This window comes from Carex rostrata, chromosome 19 (genome assembly GCF_964058835.1).
Source record: "Carex rostrata chromosome 19, lpCarRost1.2, whole genome shotgun sequence".
Lineage (NCBI taxonomy): Eukaryota > Viridiplantae > Streptophyta > Magnoliopsida > Poales > Cyperaceae > Carex > Carex rostrata.
This window is the reverse complement of record NC_135936.1, coordinates 529,462-551,586: the sequence shown is the minus strand read 5'-3', so window position 1 is coordinate 551,586 and position 22,125 is coordinate 529,462. Positions and strand designations below refer to the sequence as shown.

Here is a 22,125-nt window from a genome sequence, read left to right as displayed (position 1 = left end):
AACCTATCAAATTGACTTCGAACGACTAATCCAAACCGTTCAAACTGATTTACATTATGAGTGATGCGTTTACATACAATTTTTTTTTTTTTTTTTTTATATTTTCGAGTTATTTTAGTATCAAATCAAGCGGTAAAATATTGAAAAATAAATGTATTAAAATTAACTTAAAAACTCACACATTTGACCGCTTGACTTAATACTAAATAAATTTGAAAAGTTATAAATTTTGCATGTAAACACACAACTAATGAAGTAGATCGGTTTGAACGGTTTACATTATGAGTATTTTATATAGTTGTAAGTTTTTTTTAGGGGTGTCAACAGGTACGGTAAGGATCGGGTGGAAGTATTTTAATACCCGTACCTATCACAAATTAGTTTTATCCGTACCCTACCCTTACCCGTTACAAATTACTTTACCCGTACCCTACTCTTACCCGTTGTAGTTGTCGGATAACGAAACGGTAGCGGGTAAATAACGGTTAATACTTGTATAATAATTATTTTTGTGCTTTCAACTATTAAGTTCAGTAGGCTTTTAAACTTCATTGGAAATTTGAAATTTACTAGAAAGCATGGAATCTATTTAAGCACTTTAATGATCAATTATGTTTAACATAGTTACATAGATGATCAATTGTTCAAGTTAGAAAATTTAATAAATTTTCTTTTTCAAGATCAAGAGTAGTTGCCACTTGCCAGTTGAACTGTTGGAGATAGATAATAATTTAATGCTCATTAAAATATATAATATATATAATTTTATTTATATAATTACCCGATCGGATAACGAGTACGAAATAGGCTTTACTCATACCCTTATCTGTTTTAATAACGAAAAAAAAACTTTACCCGTATTTGTACCCGATAAATTTACGAAAAAAAAATCTTACCCATATCTATGTGATTGAATACAATACGAATCGGATAAACGGATAAAAGGGTGCCATTGACACCCCTAGTTTTTTTGTTTCTTTGTTTGTTTGTTTTTTTTTTTTTTTTATATTTACCGTAACCTTTTCAATTTATATACTTGCAGACTTGCAGTAGGAACTTCGTATCTTTCCGTGTTGCGGAATGCGGATAATTAATTAACTAGTCAGACTTAACATTAAATACTACGGACCTGTTCGGATGTAATCCCGAAAATACTGTTCACGTGGGAAAAAAAAATTTACTCAGACTGAATTTTTTTTTTCCCACGTAAACAGTAAATTTTAGTTCAAATTTTTTCTATTTCCGTTCCTATTCTCATTTCTACTGTGCAGCCAAACAGGGCCTACACGGATTAAACTACCAGCAGATCGTAGGGAGAACATGACAATGGTTCTTTGCTCTGACTTGGGCTGAATGGCTACTCCAACTCATGTGGGACCCGCTAGCATTGCGTTACCACCACGCGGCATTCACAAGCCGATCGGCCGTTCTATTGTGGTCTCTCCATTTGATTATTCGTGAAACTAGTCACACGAACCCGTCAGTATGTTGATTTTTACCCGAGACACTTTTGCACAGTACAGTTTTAAGTTCAGGAAAAGAATTACTCAGAAAATTGGAGAGAGAGAGAGAGAGAGAGAGAGAGAGAGAGAGAGAGAGAGAGAGAGAGCCAGAGGACAGGTAACACCGCAAGTCCGTAACAGACATCTCTGTTCCTTCGGATCTTAACACGAAGCCCGCTTCTTATTAGGGTTTTTCAAAAACCTTGGTCGGAAACTTGATACTAGAAACTTGCGAACTTCCGTTTGCACGGGTTGGAAGAAGCTTTGCGACAATGGCGTCTTCTCACGAGTTGCTCGCCACAATTGAAGCAGCCATGCTGAGCTCCTCTCCACCCTCCCCCGCTCAGCGCATAGAGCTTTTGCACTCTATTCGCGCCTCCCTCCCTTCTCTCCAGTCCCTCCTCTCATACCCAGTCTCTCTCTCTCTCTCCTCGCTTTCGCATTTCTCTTATCTTGTAATTCAATGTGTTAGTGTTCTTTTTTTTTCATGTGTTTTATCTCATATATAATTTCTGAGGTGTGATGTTTTCTATGAATTAATGCAGGGGCCAAAGGAGTCGGATAGAGCTCAAGTCAGGTCAAGAGAAGTTAAACTTCCCAACCAGCCTCTTATCCCTTTGGACGACACTGATGTTGAGATTGTATGTTTTTTCCCTCTCTTCTACAATAACCGTCTACGTGCAAATTAAGCACTGTTAAGTTTATATGTTAATGTGCTTTGCAGGCACTAAAACTGAGCGATGATCTCAATCTTAATGAAATCAGCTGTGTTCGTTTGCTTGTTTCAGCCAACACGGAGGTAAATTTTATTATCTTTTTCACTAACTGATACCAAATCTTACAAAGAATAACAAATATCCCGTAATAGAAGTAAATATTTCTGTGTTTGAAAGATTTTGTTCTATCCATTAATATTTTAAGGGGACAGCAGATGTACATTTTTTTTTTTTTTTTGATAAAAGTGGGCAAAACCCATCTATTTCATATAAAAACCCAACAACAGAAGTACATTAATTGGCCACTAATTGCAAATTGTAGTGGGCTTTGACTGGACGGGATAAGCTGGAAAGGTACCGTCTGGCCGCGGGACTGTGGTACATGGAAAGAAGGGATCTGATAACTTCATTGTATATTCTTTTGCGGGTTCGTTTTTGTTCATTCTTAATATATTGAATTTTCTGTGCATATGATCAACGATGGATTTGTTAAATTGTTGAAAAATTCTGTATTGCAGTCTGTTGTGCTTGATCAAGGGACGGACCATGATCTTTTGGCCGAAATCCAAAAGCACTTAGAAGATCTCTTTAACTCTGGCCTCAGAAGCCGCTTGGTCTCCCTCATTAAAGTAAGAATCACATTACCTTCTCTTTTCTCTATAACTATTCTAATACCTTTCGGTTAAAGTACGCACTGGCAGTTTACAAGGGACAGTTTTACCTGGCCTTGCACGGATTATAAGAAATATACTAATGGGTTCTGAGGTCAGGCTCAGATCATGATTTCTTGAGTCACTGGTGGGTTGGGTTGGGCCAGCTCTGCCCCACTGGAAGGTCAGGTCAATTAACCAATGTTTTTTTTACTAAAAGAGGAAAATGAAAAGGAGAACAAAAGTCTGATATATACTCCAATGTGCTCTATACCTAGAGCCTGTTGTCCGGCCCATACTGATTGGGTAAGCTATGGGTCCAGATGCTACTTCTTGACTCCTGTGGGTTCACTTGAACTCAAGTTACTCAACTCATTTGATTTCTTGTCTGTCTGCATTTTTCTCTAGTTCTAGATTTGAACAATTTTGTTTTTATCAATCATAAATTTCATAAATAGGAACTAAACAGGGAAGAGCCTGCTGGTTATGGCCGTCATAGTTCAGAGCAATATGTGAAAGATACAAGGGGCACTCTGGTTGAGAGGCGTGCCATTGTTAATCGAGAAAGGCTAAGTTTGAGCCAGTGCCTTGCTCTCTCTATTCTAATCTCCCAAACAAGTACGTTTATATATTTACCCTTTGTCCTTGAAAATACAGAAAGTAGCATCACCATTGGAGAATATCCTTTGGTTTCTATTGTGACGGGAAGTTATTGGATCTCTTCATAGTGGTTATAAAAAAGTTGTCATGTGCTTGGATTCTATTGATGCAGTACTGATGCAACATTTCCTCAAGCATTTGATATGTTCCAGTTTTGGGCTTGTTTTGATCAATAATTCTCAGTAACACTACCCCTTTACCCCAAATCCAAAAAGGCCAATAATAGAACAAAGGGAAAAAACAAACAAACAACAAAACAACTGTTCCTCTGATTATAAAGCAACCAAGCAATTAAAAAAATGTGCATACATTCACATACAAAGATAAAAGGATAAAATGAAATGAGGTTAAAATTTGGTTATGATAATAGAAACTATACCTAGTGGTTAAAAGAAACCAATGGTTTACATTGATATAGACCAGTACTTGTATAGCTCACCTGCGTCGTGTCTCATTAGTAAAATCCTTGGTAATCACCTTATTCTTTTCAACGCCCATTCTTAGTGACCACTGACCTGTACAACGCCTATCATTTTCTCAGGCCCAAAGGATATAAAGGATACATTTTTAACACTGAAAGAGTGCACAGCTGAAGTAAATGAAAGCACTGGAGTTATCGAACTTCAGGTTTGATCCTAGTTTCTCTGTTCTTAATACTGAAATTAAAATACTTATTAATATTCTTCCTTTTTTTGTTTCATTACAGATTATATATGCGCTAATGTTTGCTGTCGTCATTGCATTAGTTTCCGATGCCTTGAGAACTTCACATCTGTCGTCAGATGCTTCCTTCAGACAGGAATTTCATGAATTAGTACGCTGGTCATACCTTTCTATTCAATTGTATTCCGTTTTATTCTTTTTCTTCTTCTTGTCAATCAATGCATGGTTAACTTATGACAAGTGCTAATGTATTTTAGGTAATGACTGTGAGTACGAACAGTAATGTTGAGGATTTTGTTGGTGTGGTACGCCTTGCTTGGGTGGTGCATTTGATTTTAACTCATGATAGAATTGCTTCAAGGGGCATTGTTTCAAATGTTTCTTTGAGGGAGATGAGCAACATTTCTGCATGCCTGGAGCTTGTTTGCTCGCAAAATGTTTTCCAGTTTTTACTTGCAAAGGTTATTGCAGGTGCTGCTTACAAGGTGCGTGTCATAATTGATGGTCATATGCATCGTCTTATTTTGTTCTTTTGTTGTTTATGCATAAGTGAGGCTTTCTGAAAGCTCAATTTATGCTAAACATCAATGAGACAAAATAACTAAAATCATCGTTTTGGTACCATATGCAATTTAGTAAATTTCCTATCGTTTGTAGTTAAAATTAGATTCTGACTCGTATTCAAACCAAAATTTTATTGGCAGACTCTTCAGGACTAAAATTTTCAATGTGGGACTTGAATTTCTTCTATGATTTTTTATTTTATTTCATTCTTGTATTTACCGTCTAAGATAGTTTTGATTTGGATGTTCTACAACATACATTCTATCTCTTGACCTGAAAAAAAGATAGAAGGTTTTTTTTTCTAGTACAACATACATTCTTGTATTTTATTTCATTTACTTTTTTTTGCTCTGACATTTTTGTAATTTAATGCAGAATGATGACGAGGACATGACTTACATGTACAGCGGTTACTTGCACAAAATGATGATGTGCTTTGTTTCAAACCCTATCTCTAGGGACAAGGTCATAAAATTCATCTTTCATGGTTATTAAGTATTTTCATTGTTTTGTCATATAAATTTGTATAAGTGTACCAATTTCCGTTCCTAACCATACCATAATGGTGTCAATTGGATAACCCTTTTCTGCTGTTACTTCTTTTAAGTTTCATTTGCACAAGCAATGCGTAATTATAAAATCCTTATCAAATAACACAATATATTACCTCTATTTGGAATTATAACATAGAAATTGATTTCTTCCATACTTTTGTATCATTCCAATCTGTAAGCATAAACGGTTCAATTTTGATAAGGGATAATTTATTGGGGATGCCTCATTGCAACAGGTGAAGGAAATGAAAGATAAGACTATGAGTACACTTAGTACGAACATTTTAGACGATTTTGGGGATGATGCTATGGTTAACTGTCATGAACTTTCACTGGCCACCAATCAACCTTTTGTCTCTCTCTTGGAGTTGGTTAGTGTGATTTATGAGGTACAGGTTTCTTTTCCTCAACTCTGTTTCCACAAGTCTCTCCTGTCAATGTTAGGCGCGGAGAAAGTATTATATTAATTATCACCCTACAGTGGAATAGCTTGAGTTGATATTGGTTAAGTTTTAAAAAAAACCAGACCTGCTAGTTGTCTAGAACCTTTTGATTTGGACCTTGCAGTGAACTCTCATGTTGGCCATAACCAGGCTGGATCAACAAGTGCCAGCTAATATTTCAATAATTAGTTTGGAAGGGTCTGTCTTGTCATCATCAATCTAAATTTTTGTCAGCTGCTTATGAAGTAATCTATTGTGGGTCTCTCTCTCTCTCTCTCTCGCTATGCTAATTAAGTCAGTGTTTTTTTATTTCAACAGAAAGAACCAGAGTTGTTACATGGGAATGATGAGGTGTGGCAGTTTGTTATTCACGCAGGAGAGGATCATAACAACATTCACACCCTCGTCTCTTTCCTGAGACTCCTTTCTACTCTGGTAAATAAATCCCAAAGCAATCTCTTCTATATTGGTCATTAGTAGAAGGTATCCACTTAAAATTGCTTCGCCCACCTTCCAAACTCTCTCAGTCGGTACTTGAACTGCAATGCATACATGATTGATGCCCTCTGATTTTAAGCTTGCCAAATTAACCTCTTTGTTGGCACTGGAACAGTATTGTGCTTATATATGTTGGTTGGCACTGGGTTTTGAGCTTCTCACCTCATTGTTATGCCCCCCAATTGCTTGAGCTACCAGTGATTAGAGTTTCTTTGGTTTATTATGTGATTGCCTTGCGTTTAGCAAGTGAAGTTGATGTGAAGTAGATCACTAAGATGCCTTGGTGTTTGGTAGTAGCGAACCAAGTAGATTAAGTAACTTTGAATAAAAGGACTAAATTGTCGTCGCATACTATGATAGAAAATGAAGTACTAAGGGTACAAGTGCTGGAAGTTAGAGATTTGGTGCCTTTAAGTTCAAAACACCTACCAATAGCTTGACTCCACCTTAAAGTACCTTAAAGCATTTCCATTTGGTGCCTTGAGCACGTAAAGCACTTAAATCACCTCTAAATGACTTACCGAATGCACACTTAGTTACTAGTTTGGTGCGGGCTCCTTTCTAATTTGCCAGGCTTTGGATGAAGAGGGTGCCACAAGAGTTCATGGATTGCTTCAAGGTCGAGCATTTAGCTCAATAGGATGGAGCAAACTTTTTGACTGCCTCACAATTTACGAAGATAGGTTCAAGAAGACTCTTCAATCCTCATCCACAGCAGTGTTGCAAGATTTTCCCAAGCCTGAAGCTCATGCACTTGTTGCCTATTTGAAGATTCTCAAAAAGGTTTGTTTGCTATTTATTCTACTCATTTTTCCTATTCTTTTTTCTTTTCTTGTGTTTTGGCCAAATCAAACCTGCATTTACTATCTTTGCAGGCTTTTTTAACCCTCAAATCAAAACTAAAACTAAACATTCTTTCATTCATTAGCATATAACACTGAACAATTAAAATAAGGTTTAAGGAAATGATAAAAAGTTCAACCAAACTTTGTTATTACAAGTTGCAAAATTGGAATCACCATGAAACCTACTTCGACTTATCTAGTGTGAACCAGGTATTGTAAAAAAAGAAGAAGGGCTAATTACGAGCAGGTGCAAACTGTATTTATTTAGCACTGTATTACTCTTTATTCGCATCAAGTTTACTGGTGAGGTGCTATTTAAAGATGTTGTAAAAAGTATTGCATGTAAGTAGGGTTCTGTGCAAACAGAATTATATACAGGTTGTCATCTGCAAATAATGTCTATCTGCTTCCGTGCATGCCACTGCTCCTGGAAAGAATTCTACACTATTAAATTTCCACTGTTTGCTTCTTGCTTCTCGTCTGCTACCTTATTCAGTTTATCTTAGTAGTTGTTGTTATTTTTGTTTTCTTTATTCTTTCATTTTTGCCCTTATGTAGGTAGTAGAAAATGGAAATCCAGTAGAGAGAAAGAAATGGTTCCCTGATATAGAACCTTTATTTAAGCTTCTTGGCTATGAAAATGTGCCACCATATCTCAAGGTAAATTCACGGTCTTAAATCTTTTTTATTTTATTAGTTCATTATATAGTTCTTCTGTTGTTTCCTTTTGAGTTCTAGAGATTTTTTATGTGGAATATGGAGGACAATTGTCTAAATTTTTGTACCTAATTGAAAACAGGGAGCTTTACGGGAGGCTATAGCTGCATTTATCAAAGTATCCCCGTTCTTGAAAGATGCTATCTGGAAATACTTGGAGCAGTACGAGCTTCCAGTTATTGTGGGCCCCTCAGTTACTACTACTGCTGGCCAACAGATATCAACTAAGGTTAAAACACGTGCATCATTGTTTTATAATTTGCTTGATTTTTGTTTTTCTTGTGTGTTTAGTTCCTTTTAATGACACTGATTTCAGTTTGTCCGGTCAAAATGATTGATCAAAGGAAGATGAGACATTAATTTTGACAGTCTTAGTGCGGAGGCCATTTTTTGAAACATGTCTACCATTGCACAAATTGGGCTTAAATACTTGATCAGTGTAGCTGTTTTGAGTAAACTCCGTGGTAACTTTGTCATACTTGTTTTAGTTTTCTCTGACGTGTAACTATGCATGCATGACAGCTATATGACATGAGGTATGAGTTGAATGAAGTAGAAGCAAGGAGGGAGAGGTATCCTTCTACAATATCATATCTCAATTTGGTAAATGCTCTAATCAGGGAAGAACGCGATTTGTCCGACAGCGGGCACAGGTACTGCTGATATTTTCCTCTTTGGCTCTTTCTTCTTTCATTTTGTTATTTTGTGCAATATTTGATGTTGTGTTACTACAATAAGAGTTGTGAATTTTTTGTTGTTTAGGTTTCTGGGGATCTACAAGTTTGTTTATGAGCACGTCTTTGGGCCTTTCCCTCAGAGAGCCTATGTCGACCCCTGTGAGAAATGGGAATTGGTGCTTGCTTGCCTTGAGCACTTTCATATGTGAGTATTATTCATTGTTAATTTTGCCTATTTTCTTATCTAGTTTTGTTTTGAGTTACTTATGTACACTCTTTAGAATCTACTTTTGGATGTGAAAAGATTTTATTTCATGGCCACATTCCACTCATGACTAAGTTAAAGCATCTAGAGTGGCAATGAAAGGTCCAACCTTGTTGATCCGTTGGATGTGTTAGGTAGAGGTAAGGTTTTCTTGGCCTCTGTTGCTCTGAAACAATCTGAGTCTAACCTGTCTAGTTCTGAAAGTAACTATAGTACTACACTTCACTTGCTTGAAACACTACTAACAGGGTACTAAGCATGTTCTGGACAAAGGATTTGGATTATAAAAGTGGTGCTGCCATCGACCCCTCACTTGCTACATCTCTGGAGGCACAATTACCAGCTTTGGAGCTGATGAAAGTACTGGCTTCTTTCCTCTTCTCTGATTCAAACACATTGCTGATGAAGCTCCTTTTGTATTACTGTCTCTGGTCTATTTCAATTATGAAAGCATTTTTGGTCTTTTGGAGTGGCCCTTTTGCATCTCTTGGGGTGGAACTTGGCGGGTTACTGGATTGATCTCAATTATGATTAGTTTCTGGCTTCTTATGTTTCTGATTAGTTGTTTTTTGTTTGTTTGAAGTTTTATATTGGGACAAGGGCTTAATTTATATGCAAATGTTAATAGCCAACACCTCCAATTGCACTCCTACTAGTTAGGGCATGCATACATGTCAGGTCCGGAAGCAACAATGAGCTACACTTGTACTAAACAGGATGCTTGCAAATAACAATCCTTAAATGTACTGGGCAATAGCTGTCGACATTTTAAAGTTTGCACTTGATGTCCCACATTTTTACAGAGACTCTAAACACTGCCAACTGTTGGTTTAGACAATTAAACAGTGTATTCCAGAAAATGTTGCTGGTGCCTCTGAACAAGAAAATTTTATCAGGGTTGCAAATGGATATCTTAAAATAATGTTTTGAAAACTTAATATTTTTGTTTAATTTTTGGTTTTTAAATTGAATACCCGATGATGCCTCTGAAAAGATACGGGAAATTTTTTTTTGGGGGGGAAGGGGGTGGGGGGAACTTGGACTTACCAATAGCATAAAACCAGGCTTTGAAAAATGCCAAAATGAGATATTAGATATGACGGTGCTATTTACCATTATTTTAATATTTGATATAACCTAGAATTCTAACAAGTACGGTAATGAATGACAAGGGATGTGCTAAGCTTGACTGACGGTTACTGCAGGACCTGATGAGTGGCAGGCAGGCATTTCGAAATGTGATGAACATATTGTTGATGGGTGTGGACACACTAATTGAGGAGCGGAGCACAAAGGTTTACAGCCACCTCCTGGAGAAAGCTGTGCATCTCTCTCTCCAGATCATTCTACTTGCATTGGATCATGATTTAAACCTTGCTGATGCATGGCGTCCTTTGTATCAGGTCTCTCTCTCTCTCTCTCTCTCTATATATATATATATATATAGGGTAAGGCTATGGTGCTATGGGTTGCATAGAGGGCTACGGTGCTACGGCTCAATATTCGAGTTTTCGAAATCCGATCCGAACCGTTCATCTTGTTCTCCATATTAATATGTGTTTGGAGACCAAATTTTACATTTTTTGGAATTTTTTTACTATTTTTTTAGATAGGTAGAAAATCACTTGATCTAAAAAATTCTGCACCAGGCACATAATGACCTCCTATTGATTCCTCAAAAGTATTGCAAATATTGGCTAATTTGGTTGTTCACTTTTATATGATCTCTTTATTAGTGTTCTTCTCCTCGTGTGAACTTTTTGTAGCCCTTGGAGGTCATATTAGCGCAAGATCACAAACAGATAGTTGCTTTGCTTGAGTATGTGCGATATGAATTACTACCTGGCATTCAGCAATGTTCCGTAAAGTTCATGAGGATTTTGAGGTACGTCTTATTACCTATCTGGAGACTACTGTCTATCTAATCAGGTCAACTTAACATACTCGTGAACATTATTAGCTATGATTGGCATCTGCTTACAGCATGACTGGTACCATCTATTGTTTTGCTGATGATGTCCGCTCACCCTACTATTGCCGATTAGTAGCTATGATTCATGATTGGCACTTGTGTACATGAATGCAGCATGAAATGCCTTTTGTAAGCAAAAGCTCAGATAATAATCGGTTAATAGTATGGTAAAGACTTGGACATACCTGCTTCTCGACTATCCATATTGAAAATTCTGCCCCTTATCTTAACTTAAAAGAAACTATGTTTTTAATGTTGGAAACCCTTCTGACAGTTCTCGAATAAGCGGTCTAGTACAGATCCTACTCAAAGTGGGTGCAGCGAAGTCTTTGGTGGAAGATTATGCGACTTGTTTGGAGTACCGGTTTGATGAGACTCAGGCTTTAGAAGATCAGAAAGATGACATTGGTCTCCTCATACTTCAGGTTTTAGTTCTTTTTGGACTTTAGTATTAGAAGAATGAGGTTCCCCATCCAGGGCTAGAATTGCATTGCATTGTATCTGTATGGTAATCAATGATTATTTTATCAAATGTCTCTTTTTCATTTATCTTTTGTGCCATTTTTTGGTGATCAATGGCCTCAAGGACTATAGTAATGAACTAGGGCTAATTTGGTGAAATGGATGACAATTGAAGTTCAATTATTTACTTGACTTTGTTAGTGCTCTAAGGATCAATTGTAGAGCTGCACAAAGCATTGCTTTGTTTTGCCCCCAAAAATTTGAAGTCCATTTGGCTTGGGGATATATCTGTCAATACTGATGTCATTTGTTGTCTTTCTGGTTTGCTCTTTTGTCCTTTTTAATTGTAGATGCTTATTGAAAACATTTCTCGTCCTGTGCCGAATATTGCACATTTGCTTTTAAGTTATGATGCGGAGAATCGTGTGGAGCGTACAAAATTGCAGCCTAAATTCTATTACAGGTGAGCTTTATTATAACAAGCTTTCATTTATGTGGTGTGGTCTTTATTTTGGAGTGGCATTGAGCTCTGTTTGTTGGATAACTAGCATTTATAGTGGGAATAAGCAGCTAACCTTGAGAATATTTTCCCTGCAGTTGTTTGAGGGTCATTCTTGATAATCTGGAAAAGTTGTCTAGGCCTGACATAAATGCTTTACTGCATGAGCTCAGTTTTCAGGTTTATTTATTTATATTTTTTTGTTATCCAAAATTTGACATGATGAGGAACGCTGAATCCTTAACCATATGTTTGCTTAAAGTAAGGTGGCAACTCACTGGATAAGTTGGGTTGTTTTGAATTTATGTTGATAGAGCTCAAGTCAGATCATACTTTGTCTTATTTCAACATTCCCTCCCATATTAAATTGTGGCTACATTACCAAAAAGAAATGGCCCAAAACTGCAAACAGATCAAAAGCTAAATCTGAAATTCTGCAAGACGTACTTGATTTTCGTGAAACCTAAAGAATGTGAAAATCAGTTGCAGAACCCGAGATAACCCAAAGTGAATGGCTGGAAGACCAAATTAACCTTAACATTATACAAGTAGTCCCTTCCTGTTTGCTATTTCTAGTAAATTGGTACTCTGTCGAATTATACTGTGGCTTAATTGAGTGATAGTTGTGCGATGAGGACTAGCCAAAATTTGATAGACTTGAGGATTAATTGCATTGTGGGTTTGCGGTTTTCATTGTACCAATACCAAATATAAGATCTGTTCTTGTCATAGCAACTGAAATGATTGATATCAATTAATTCGATTGGCGCCCACACTATCTTTTTCTCCCAAAAAAGCCCAGTGCTTACATTCCTTTTCTTGTTAGAAACATAAATTTATCTTTCTTTGGTACACAGCTTTTATATGAGTTAAGCCTGGACCCATCAACAGCCGGACCAATTATGGATCTTTTGAGCACAAGGAGATATCAGTTCTTTTGCAAGGTCACCTGTTCATTAGAAAGATTGTTATTTTTGCTTCTTTTTATTTATTTTCTTTTGTGCAGGATGCCGTAATTGCAAGGTCAATTTATCTATTATTTTGTAATTCAATTGCAGCATATTGATACAATTGGTGTTGCTCCACTTCCAAAAGGGAATAGCAGTCATAATCTTCGTGTCAGTACACTCCATCAGGTAAGGTCACAATTTCATTTTTTATTGCTTGCAATTTGACCACAAGGATAAAACTCATGTGTGCTTTCTGCAAATTACTTTTTTATTTTATTTTAAATTTACATAAGTTTGAAGAGAGCTTGATTGAACCATTTACAGAGAGGGTGGCTGTTGAAATTATTGGCCCTGGAGTTGCATGTAGCTGACACTACCGAGTCTGCACACCGTGAGACTTGCATTGCTATTCTCTCACACTCTTTTAGTGAGGTGAGTACTGGCGACGCCTTCCAGGCAGATATCAATACATCATGGAACAATACTACTCTAAACAAAAACAAGGCATGTTATCCTCTCTGGCTTTCTCTCTATGCACTAACACAGCCTCATAATATTTTCGAGAAGAGTGAGGCTATGGTACTATGCACAAACATAGCGTGGATTGGTCGTACGACAGATCAATATTTTCATTTTCAAAGTCAAAATGGTCGATCTGAGCCGTTCAACTTGATTTTCATATGAAAATGTAGTTGCAAACTAAATTTTTCACTTTTTAGATTTTTTATACTATTTCTAGATAGGTAGAAAATCACTACCTTTGAATGGTCTAGAATGTTTAGATCAAGTGATTTTCTATGTATCTAGAAAAATAGTAAAAAAATTCTAAAAAAATATAAAATTTGATCTACAAGTATATTTTCATACAGAGATCATGTTGTATGGTTCTGAACAATTGTGTTTGGACTTTGAAAATCAAGATATTGATCCGTAGTACGAACCAATCCGCGGTATGCATAGTACCATAGCCTCACTCTTTCAAGAATTATAGACTATCTCAGCCTCAATCAAGCCACAGCCTAGCTAGCTGCAACAATAAGCTATATTTGACTTTATTTAATTTCCGCTGGAGTGACCTAAGAACTGACTACAATTTGGCCTAGTCACCTTAAAATTCTCTGATGAAACCTCTTTAACATGGACCACATTAGCCTGAGATCCGAACTGAACTGAAACACATTAAATCTGAAATACAGTAAACCTTACCTGAGTGATTCTATACCTGAAATTTACATGAAGTGAAAGTGGTCGGAACTTTCTAAGCTAGAATTGTATTGGTCTGAATTCAACTGTAACCCAAAATTAATGGCCTGAGCCTAAACTAATGCACACCACCCTGCTCACAAGCTTGTCCCTATACAACTTCACATTTTTGTTGCTCTCTTTGTACAGATGTATTGTATGAATTGCAAATGTATGGGTGTGATGCACACCATTTGTTCCTGTGATAGGGAGTACAGTCGTCTGTTGGGTGCAATATTTGCATTTATTTGGTCCATGTTCACCTTGTGATTAGTTTTTGAGTATTAATGTTCCATGCACGGTTATGTATTCTTTGGGTTATGTATTTGTGTAACAAACATATGGCAATGCACAATAGTTTCGATCTTTCTCTCTCTAATCTGGTTCTTTTTTATTTCAGCTGTTGGAGTTGCTTAATATTATGCGGTTCAGGTGTTCTGATGCTGATATAAAATACCCACAGATTCTTAACAGCACTAAATATGAATCAAAGGTTGGTTTTATTGCTTTTTGGGTCATGGGTAACATGAGCGTTTTTAAATTATGTGTTGCTTGATTTTAAGTTTCTTCCATATAGGTTCAAGAAATACTAACTTTTCCCGAGACTACTGAGCTTGGTGGTGTTTATTGCTATTCAGAGAGAGGTGACCGTCTGATTGACATAGATGCATTAGATGATAAGCTTTTTGAGGTATTAATTGGTACTCCTTTTGGGTTTATTGTTGAAATTTTTGTACTTGAATCATTTTGGTTAGTGGTTTGACATTGCGTCCTCTTAAGTGTTAGAATGTTAGTGGCACATGCAATGTGTTTGCTATCATGAAATCATGACTAGGGTTGCATTGCTGCTGCACTGTATCATATTTGTAACAGCCTGATGGTTGCATGTAACTCCCATCATATTTAGGTTTTGGTTACCTATTTCTGTTTGTTTACTTGTAACATTTTTTACTTAGCTTTGTACTTAATGTAGTTGAGGTTGGTTCGAGGCAAAATTAATCGAGTTTGAGTTGAGGGATTAGTTTGCAAGGGCCAAAAATTGAGTGGTGACTTGAAGTACAGAAGGCACTATATGCACAATTGAGGGTTGATGCTGACTTTAGTTTTTGAGCCCAAGCAAAAATTGAGGGGAAAGCACTACTGTACTAATGTTGTTTTGTTGAGGACTCTAGTTTAACCCATAAACTCTGAAAAAATTGACAGCTAAGCAATAGAGATAACCTCCTAACTGTGATTCTTGATTTATCTATTTTTCAGGTCTTTCTTTGAGATAAATTAGTTCCTTCTAACTAGTACCAAATATTCAACACTTTACCTAGCTGGAGTACCTTGCTTATTGATCCCATGACTTGCATTGTGTCACCATAAAATATAATTTCTCTTTGTTTGTTACTTTTGGTCTGTACAGATGTCTGAAGAAATGGGCCTTAATGCAAATGAGGAAGAGAAGGAAGAGTTCAGGGTATTAACTCACAATTTGATGAGATGGGGTTTGAGATACAACAAAGTTCTCGAAGAACAGACTGCCCAACTACACATGTTAACTGGATGGTCTCAGATTGTAGAGGTTTATCATTTTTTAGTATTCCTTTTTCTCTCTGTTGTTGCATATATGAGTTTTTTTTTTTTCCTGAGTTGGTGTGGCGATGTATAGATCTGGTGAGCTTCGAGTTGTGAACTGGGCCTCAATTTAAATTAATCCATCTTTTATCATGTAAAATACATCTATATAATTGGACCTCAACTCAATTTAGCCGATGCCTTTATTGCAATTATTCACAATTGAAGTCCCTACAGTTCAAAAGCTTTTAAAATAATGAGCCAACTAGGAATGAATTATGGTCAATAATTTATTAAGAAGCACCATTGCTTGGGCATTTGTAGTGGCAGTTTATATTTAGGAATGAAATGGAATGCTTGAGAAACTGTTCTTGTATTATTTCTTTTCTCAGGTTGCTATTTCTAGAAGGATGTCACTTCTTGAAGATCATTCTCAGATACTATTTGAGTAAGTGATATACTGAGATTTGGTCTTTTTTTTAACCTGTCAATGTTGTTTATCACATTTTTCACATTTTATATTTCAAACAGGCTGCTTGATGCTTCTCTGAGCACAACAGCATCTCCAGATTGTTCCAAAAAGATGGCCATCATACTGACCAATGTGAGAATAATATTGATTTTTTTTTTTAATATGTAAAGTTGCGCTTTTTATACTAAGTATTTAAATCTGCACTTTTTATACTTTATACTTAAGTTGTTGAACCAATCTTGATGGTTCTTCTATTGAAGGTTGCATTGACGTGTATGGCTAAACTACGAGATGAGAGGTTCTCTTGCCCAGGTAGCACAGAATCAGATGGAGTCACTTGTCTTGATATAATATCAGGAAATCAATTGCCTAGTGGAGCCTACCATTCAATACTAGTCAAACTCATTATGGCGCTTCAGAGAAATGAGTCGTCAGAGCCCTTAAGAAGAAGGTACTTTGACAACTATGTGCAAGTTGAAGTGCCAATCTATTAGAACTAGAGGCAGCACAGCAATAGGTTGGATCAGCACTGATCCCAACCGATTAACCCGTTAGGTTGGTCTGAACCAGGTTGGGTTGGTCAGCAGGTTCGTTGGTTATGCTCACCACTGGTAGTTCTGCAATGCATGTTGCCTTCTGTTCTGTTCTGTTCTGTTTATTGTTTTTTTCCGTCATGAAAAATTGGTGTGCTAATTTGTAGTATTTGCTCTTTTTAATTCGATAGAAGAATTAAATTTTGAGGGCTGTCGGTTCAGCATTGTTTTCTGTTGCTGACATGGGCCTGGCATTAACCCACCCTTTACTGGGTCATTCAAACAATTGGCAGTGTAACTGGGATAAACAAACTCTTGATGATTTATGCAGGCAGTATGCACTACTTCTAAGTTACATGCAATACTGTGGAAGTATACTGAATCCAGATGTACCTTCATCGGTACTTCGCTATTTGCTTTCTGAAGAACAAGCTGAGGATGATGAATTTTATCTTCACAAGGTCTCTTTTTGTGCCCTCTTTGGTGTATTAATGTTAAATAGTGAGTTATGCAAATGGTCCTTTTCTATATTGTCAGGTTGTCCTTGAGGTATATCATTCCCTGTTTTGCTGTCTGAAGCCTTAAGGTTCACCATATACATCACCATATGTGCTATTTTGTCCCAACTTCTATTTCAAACACTTGACAATGATCTTAGTCAAGCACTGATGTTGAGTGATACGAGTCATTCTGGTCATCTTTCAATAAAAAATGACCCTTTGGCTTGCACGGCAACAAATATATCAATCTGTACTTTTTTACTGAGAATAATGGATTGGATTCTTCAGGGACCAAAATGGGATCCTTGAAATTTGATGAACCAAGGTGGGAAGTGGATAGAAGGCCTTGCTCTTTTTTTATTTTTTATTTATAAATAATTTATCTTTTGTGCCTTTTCTTGAAGTTTGTTGATTATTTCTTGATGTGTTTTGTTTGCATTTGTGTGTTTGTGGTGAAGATTGGCAAGGAACAGAATGATTTGGCAAAAGCCAACTTCTCCATAATAAGGAAAGAAGCTCAGGCTATTGTTGATTTGGTAATACCCTTTAACATTTTTTTGTCAAATATCTATTTAAAATATAGTGTGCTTTTTATTATGCGATCCATGTTTGATGAGAGCTATAAATAATAATTAAAATAATGTTGATTCCCTGCTAGTTTCGTCTATATTTTCTTGTTAATTTCAAATTTCAGGTTACGAAAGATGCAATGCAAGGCAGTGAAGCTGGGAAGGCCATTTCCTATTATGTTTTGGATGCTTTTATAAGTATTGACCATGATGCATTCTTTCTAAATCAAATTCAAAGCAGAGGACTTCTTAGATCAATCCTTTTAGATATCAGTAGCTCTTCCTCAAAGGTTCTTTTTTTTTTCCTCTGAACCATAACCATTTTTTTTATTCTCTTCTCATTTTTAGAACCTTTTTGTGAAAGGACCTTTTTTAAGATGATCTAACAACAATTTAGAATAATTATTAGCAAGATGATTTAATCTCATAGATAATATTCAAAAGATCATTGGGGTTGGTTTTTTTTTTCTTGCTTCTTTTTTATATTATTTGTTATCTTCTTCTAGGAAGTGCCAATTTCACTGGAATCCTCACAACGGTTGTGCACTATGGAAGCCGAACTGTCATTACTTCTAAGAATATGCCACAAGTATGGTAAGCATGGTGCTCAGATTCTCCAGTCGATGAGTGCTCTAGACCACCTCTCTTCTTGTGCACTTGTCGGTTCGCCTAACATGGTATGATATTAGGTCTTTCTTTTCTGTATTTTCATTTGGCTTTCTGTACTTGCTCGTAAAGCATATGATCAACTAGGTTTTTTCCCTTGGGACCTGATGAGCTACTTCATTGCTATCTTCACTTTATTGGGTTTGAATTAGATTTTCTTTGTAGAAGTCCTTTTGTAAAATGTGAAACTTTGTTCTTTTTTTAACATATATTTTATTCTGGATGGAAACAGAACTTTTTTTCTTTGAAGTAGTAGGCAATTACCTACTAATATTTTTATTAAACAAAAGAAAAATTTATTTATAGGTGCATGGGATTACGGTGTGTTAGATGGAAACAGATCTTAAAGGTTTGATTTTGGGTTTGGGCATGAGATTTTTTATTTTTAGACATATACTCAACATATCTGGTACTGGTGTTTTGGACCCCGATTATAACTCGATATTTCTCTAGGGAATTTCATGGAGTGGCCATGGTAGTAAAGAGAGAATTGGTTGGTCTCACAGAGAGAAGTTTGTTACTCCCATATTGAGATTGGTCTCCTGCATTACATCACTTGTTGACTCCTCTGAATATTTGGAGGTAACTTGTTTTGCATAACTTCATCAATTTCAAGCTAATTTTCTGTGTTATTACATCACTTTTAAACCTTTTTCTCTGAACTGCATTATGCGTAATTACATACTTGATTAAGATCTTTTTAATTTTATTTTTGTTACGTTAAGGAGAAGAATGAAATATATTAGGTGTATAGTTATTTAGTTTTAACAAATAAGGAAGATGTTACTGACAACTTCCATCATTAGAGAAGATTCTTGTGATTATTTTTTCTGTGCACTTTAAGGCCTTGATGTAACAATTATGCTTGGTGCCTCTTTTGGGAATATGGGTGGTGATTTTCCTGCCAGTATGTTAATATAATAACAAATATTCTTGCAGGTGAAGAACAAAATAGTACGTGAGGTGTTGGACTTTATTAGATCCCATCATCAAATTTTTGCTCAGATTTTGAAGGAGGATATTAAGACAACAGATGAGTCTTCTCTTGAACGGGTTAACCTAGCTGTTTTTATTCTTTGCAAGGTATAATTGCTATGAATTGTGTAATTAGTCTCGGATAAGTTATCGATTTTTTTGACTTCAAGCAAATCTATTTTATTAAGGTTTGGCCATATGAAGAAAATGACGAGCATGGATTTGCTAAAGAGCTCTTTTCTAAGATGCTCTCCCATTTCAAACTTGTTCCCTCTTCATCTGATTATATGCAATTATCAGATTTGCCCGAGGTATTTCCTGCTTGTTACCATCTCTCTCCTTTCCTTTCCAGGAATATTTTTCTATTATCTGATTGCTCTGTCATACAATGTTGGGTTGGGCAAACCTAATTGATATTTTACCTGTTTGCCAAAACATTCACCATTTTATGTTTTTGGTTAGGAAGCATATCGTATTCTCATTTTGCAGGTGAAAAATCATTGCAGTTTGTTTTATTTTGTTGAGAAAAGCTTGAATGTTTAAAATTTCATATGGACAAGACTCGTAGGTTTCTCAAATTCATAGAATATATGTGAAACAGTATTTATCATGATATTAATATCAAATTAAGCTCAGTTGCTGAAAATTTCAGCCAGTCAAGTCACTAGATCTCTCCTGATGCAAATAAAATAGTAACATGCAATGAGAACTTGTACCCTGTCTTTCAAAATTCCTTTTTCATCACATATTAATAAAGGCTGGGTGTCACAAATATCTTAAAAAGAGTTACTGCAAATAGTCACCTAGGAGGATGTACCTTTTTTGAAATTGATTTTTTGTTGTCGTGGTTATTATCATTATTTTTCTGCTTATATGTTTTATGTATTTTTGCTATGTAATAAGGATAAAAAATGTGAGGTGATGATGTCCCAGTTGTCCTTTAGCCTGATTTCATACCTCTACAATCTTGTGAGGAAGAAGGAAATGAGTCTTCTGGTGAGTCTGGTTATTTCACTTCTGTTTGTGTGATTGCCCTACTTGTCGATTTCTTTTTAAGTTTTTTTTTTTTTTTCAATAGGTAACTGATCCTTCTTGTTCAGAACCTACACTGGAAACTCTTCTGTGTCTTCTTATTTCGGTTGATACTGCTCTAGAAAGAGCCAGTGAAGAGATATTTGTATTACTCAACAAGGTAATTAGTGAGCTTTTGCTTAGATTCTCCCTGATATATCCTTACTTTGTTTATTTGTTTTGAACTATCATAAAACCATCACTCTGAAACAGTGCTGGATAGTGGACAGTCCTTTAGTTTTAATTTTTCTTGTGATTAAAGTATTTGCTTGCCTTGATTTAATTCTCTGATTATATTTTCTTTCATTATTGTAGATCCGAAACATCAATGAACTATCAAGGCAAGAGGTTGATGAGATAATAAAGTTATGCAGCCAGCGAGACTGGATCTCTCCTTCTGACAATATACGCAAAAGGTAACATAAAGAAAAATACTTCATATGAAACAATGGTTTTTCTTGAAGCATGTGAGTTATATAAATATCTGATGTGCTTGAATTATGAAAAAGATTTATGACATGAGATCTTGAATGTAAAATAACAGGAGATACGTAGCAATGATAGAGATGTGCCGTTTGGCCGGGAATAGAGATCAGCTTCTTTCTATTTTGCTCCAAATTGCGGAGTCTATAATCCACATTCTTCTCCTCCATCTTCAGGATTCAGAGTACGTAACCCATCCAATAACAACACACACACACACAACCGAGAAATAATAATTGAAAATTTAGAAAAAAAGGATGAGGAGCTAACATTGGGATTGCAAGAGGTACTTGATCCTCACCGAAAGGGCAAAAGCAACATTTTTGTGGTACAGTACATTGAAAATTTGGTCAGTATATCCATTGTTGGGAGGGACCAAAATGGTTGTGGAATCAGAAAGGATTGGCTTGTTTATTACTCTTTCTTGTACATTTAATATATTATGATACTTTTATATTAGTATCACCTAATACACCTCTATTTCTATTGTTTCGTGTGACAGGAGTGCTGATAAACGGGATCTGACTTCATTTTGTGAGCAATTGCATCCTGTTCTTGAAAAACTAGAGCATTTAAAAGAGGTAAACCCTGAAATATAAGTTGAGCCATTGGGTTGGTCTTGTTTATTCCATTTGACCTCTTTTATTTTTTTTCCCTTGAGAGAAAATGCATTGAGCTACCAATTCCATTGCAGAATTCAGTAAATTAAGACCATTCTACCCCTTGTATTATTGAAGAAGACAGCAGCCTTAATTAATCTAGCTATTACAAGGTGCCCTTAATCATGGGAGGTTATCCAGCCTCTTCGAGTATAAACAGTATTAAAAAAATATGAAAACATCATCTATAGTTTTGCTTATGTACAACTAGTAAAATCACTTGTGTGCAACTTGGGGATTGCACAATTGTTTTGTGAATTGTTTGTGCAACATGTATAGATATAAATACATGCATTTTCTTGTACTTAGAATAAGACTATTAAACTTGATGCTTATGATTTCCTTTTTGGTGTGATATATGAACAGGAAAAAGCCGGCCAAGACCTCAAGTTGTTCCACAGATCTGTGAGCACGCTAAAAGAGATGTCTATTAGAAACATGTCTTTCTGATAATTAAGTTTTTGTCTCCTTTGAGAGTGTCTACTTATTGATCGATTGGAAAGTACTAATAGGACAACACAAAAAGGTAATGCTGGCCGATTAAAAAGGTATATTTGTTTATACATTGTATCCTGCTTTGTACGGATTCCTCTCAATCAGAGGCTGGGTAGTGCACGGCTTAATGAATATAATTATATTGTTTTAAGCTTGTATATTAAGATGTTGTGCAACTCAACATATTCTTTTACTTATCCCACAAGTATGTATTTAGGTACAGCATTATTGCTTTGTTAAACTGCTGCTAATCGCAGTTGAAA

At 35.9% G+C, this 22,125-nt stretch overlaps 1 protein-coding gene across 2 annotated transcripts; it reads left to right on the top strand.

Annotated features, from left to right (window-relative positions):
• Nucleotides 1–1,631: 1,631 nt before the first annotated feature.
• EMB3142 (nuclear pore complex protein (DUF3414)) lies at nucleotides 1,632–22,062 on the top strand. Of its 2 annotated transcripts, none has more exons than XM_078321362.1 (45): nucleotides 1,632–1,915; nucleotides 2,048–2,143; nucleotides 2,227–2,301; nucleotides 2,541–2,645; nucleotides 2,737–2,847; nucleotides 3,327–3,486; nucleotides 4,070–4,155; nucleotides 4,235–4,342; nucleotides 4,449–4,676; nucleotides 5,131–5,220; nucleotides 5,546–5,698; nucleotides 6,071–6,187; nucleotides 6,824–7,033; nucleotides 7,654–7,755; nucleotides 7,895–8,041; nucleotides 8,335–8,465; nucleotides 8,575–8,694; nucleotides 9,003–9,114; nucleotides 9,960–10,157; nucleotides 10,521–10,639; nucleotides 11,001–11,151; nucleotides 11,539–11,651; nucleotides 11,786–11,867; nucleotides 12,545–12,631; nucleotides 12,746–12,823; nucleotides 12,962–13,141; nucleotides 14,280–14,372; nucleotides 14,457–14,570; nucleotides 15,288–15,446; nucleotides 15,832–15,887; nucleotides 15,971–16,043; nucleotides 16,172–16,362; nucleotides 16,776–16,905; nucleotides 17,403–17,480; nucleotides 17,639–17,803; nucleotides 18,020–18,190; nucleotides 18,633–18,761; nucleotides 19,119–19,262; nucleotides 19,343–19,465; nucleotides 20,058–20,150; nucleotides 20,233–20,346; nucleotides 20,541–20,641; nucleotides 20,770–20,892; nucleotides 21,211–21,289; nucleotides 21,734–22,062. In XM_078321362.1, exons 1-45 carry the CDS (start codon nucleotides 1,775–1,777, stop codon nucleotides 21,815–21,817), a joined length of 5,520 nt encoding a protein of 1,839 aa, XP_078177488.1. In that variant the 5' UTR covers nucleotides 1,632–1,774; the 3' UTR covers nucleotides 21,818–22,062. The 2 variants fall into 2 exon arrangements, with proteins under 2 accessions (XP_078177488.1, XP_078177486.1); XM_078321360.1 differs by having other exon boundaries at nucleotides 1,632–1,957.
• Nucleotides 22,063–22,125: the final 63 nt, after the last annotated feature.

Coding starts and splice junctions, on each gene's coding strand:
- EMB3142 (XM_078321360.1), top strand. CDS start 1,775: ATGGCGTCTTCTCACGAGTTGCTCGCCACAATTGAAGCAGCCATGCTG. Junction 5,699..6,070: donor TGGTTAGTGTGATTTATGAG/GTACAGGTTTCT, acceptor TTATTTCAACAG/AAAGAACCAGAGTTGTTACA. Junction 18,191..18,632: donor TTGTCGGTTCGCCTAACATG/GTATGATATTAG, acceptor ATATTTCTCTAG/GGAATTTCATGGAGTGGCCA.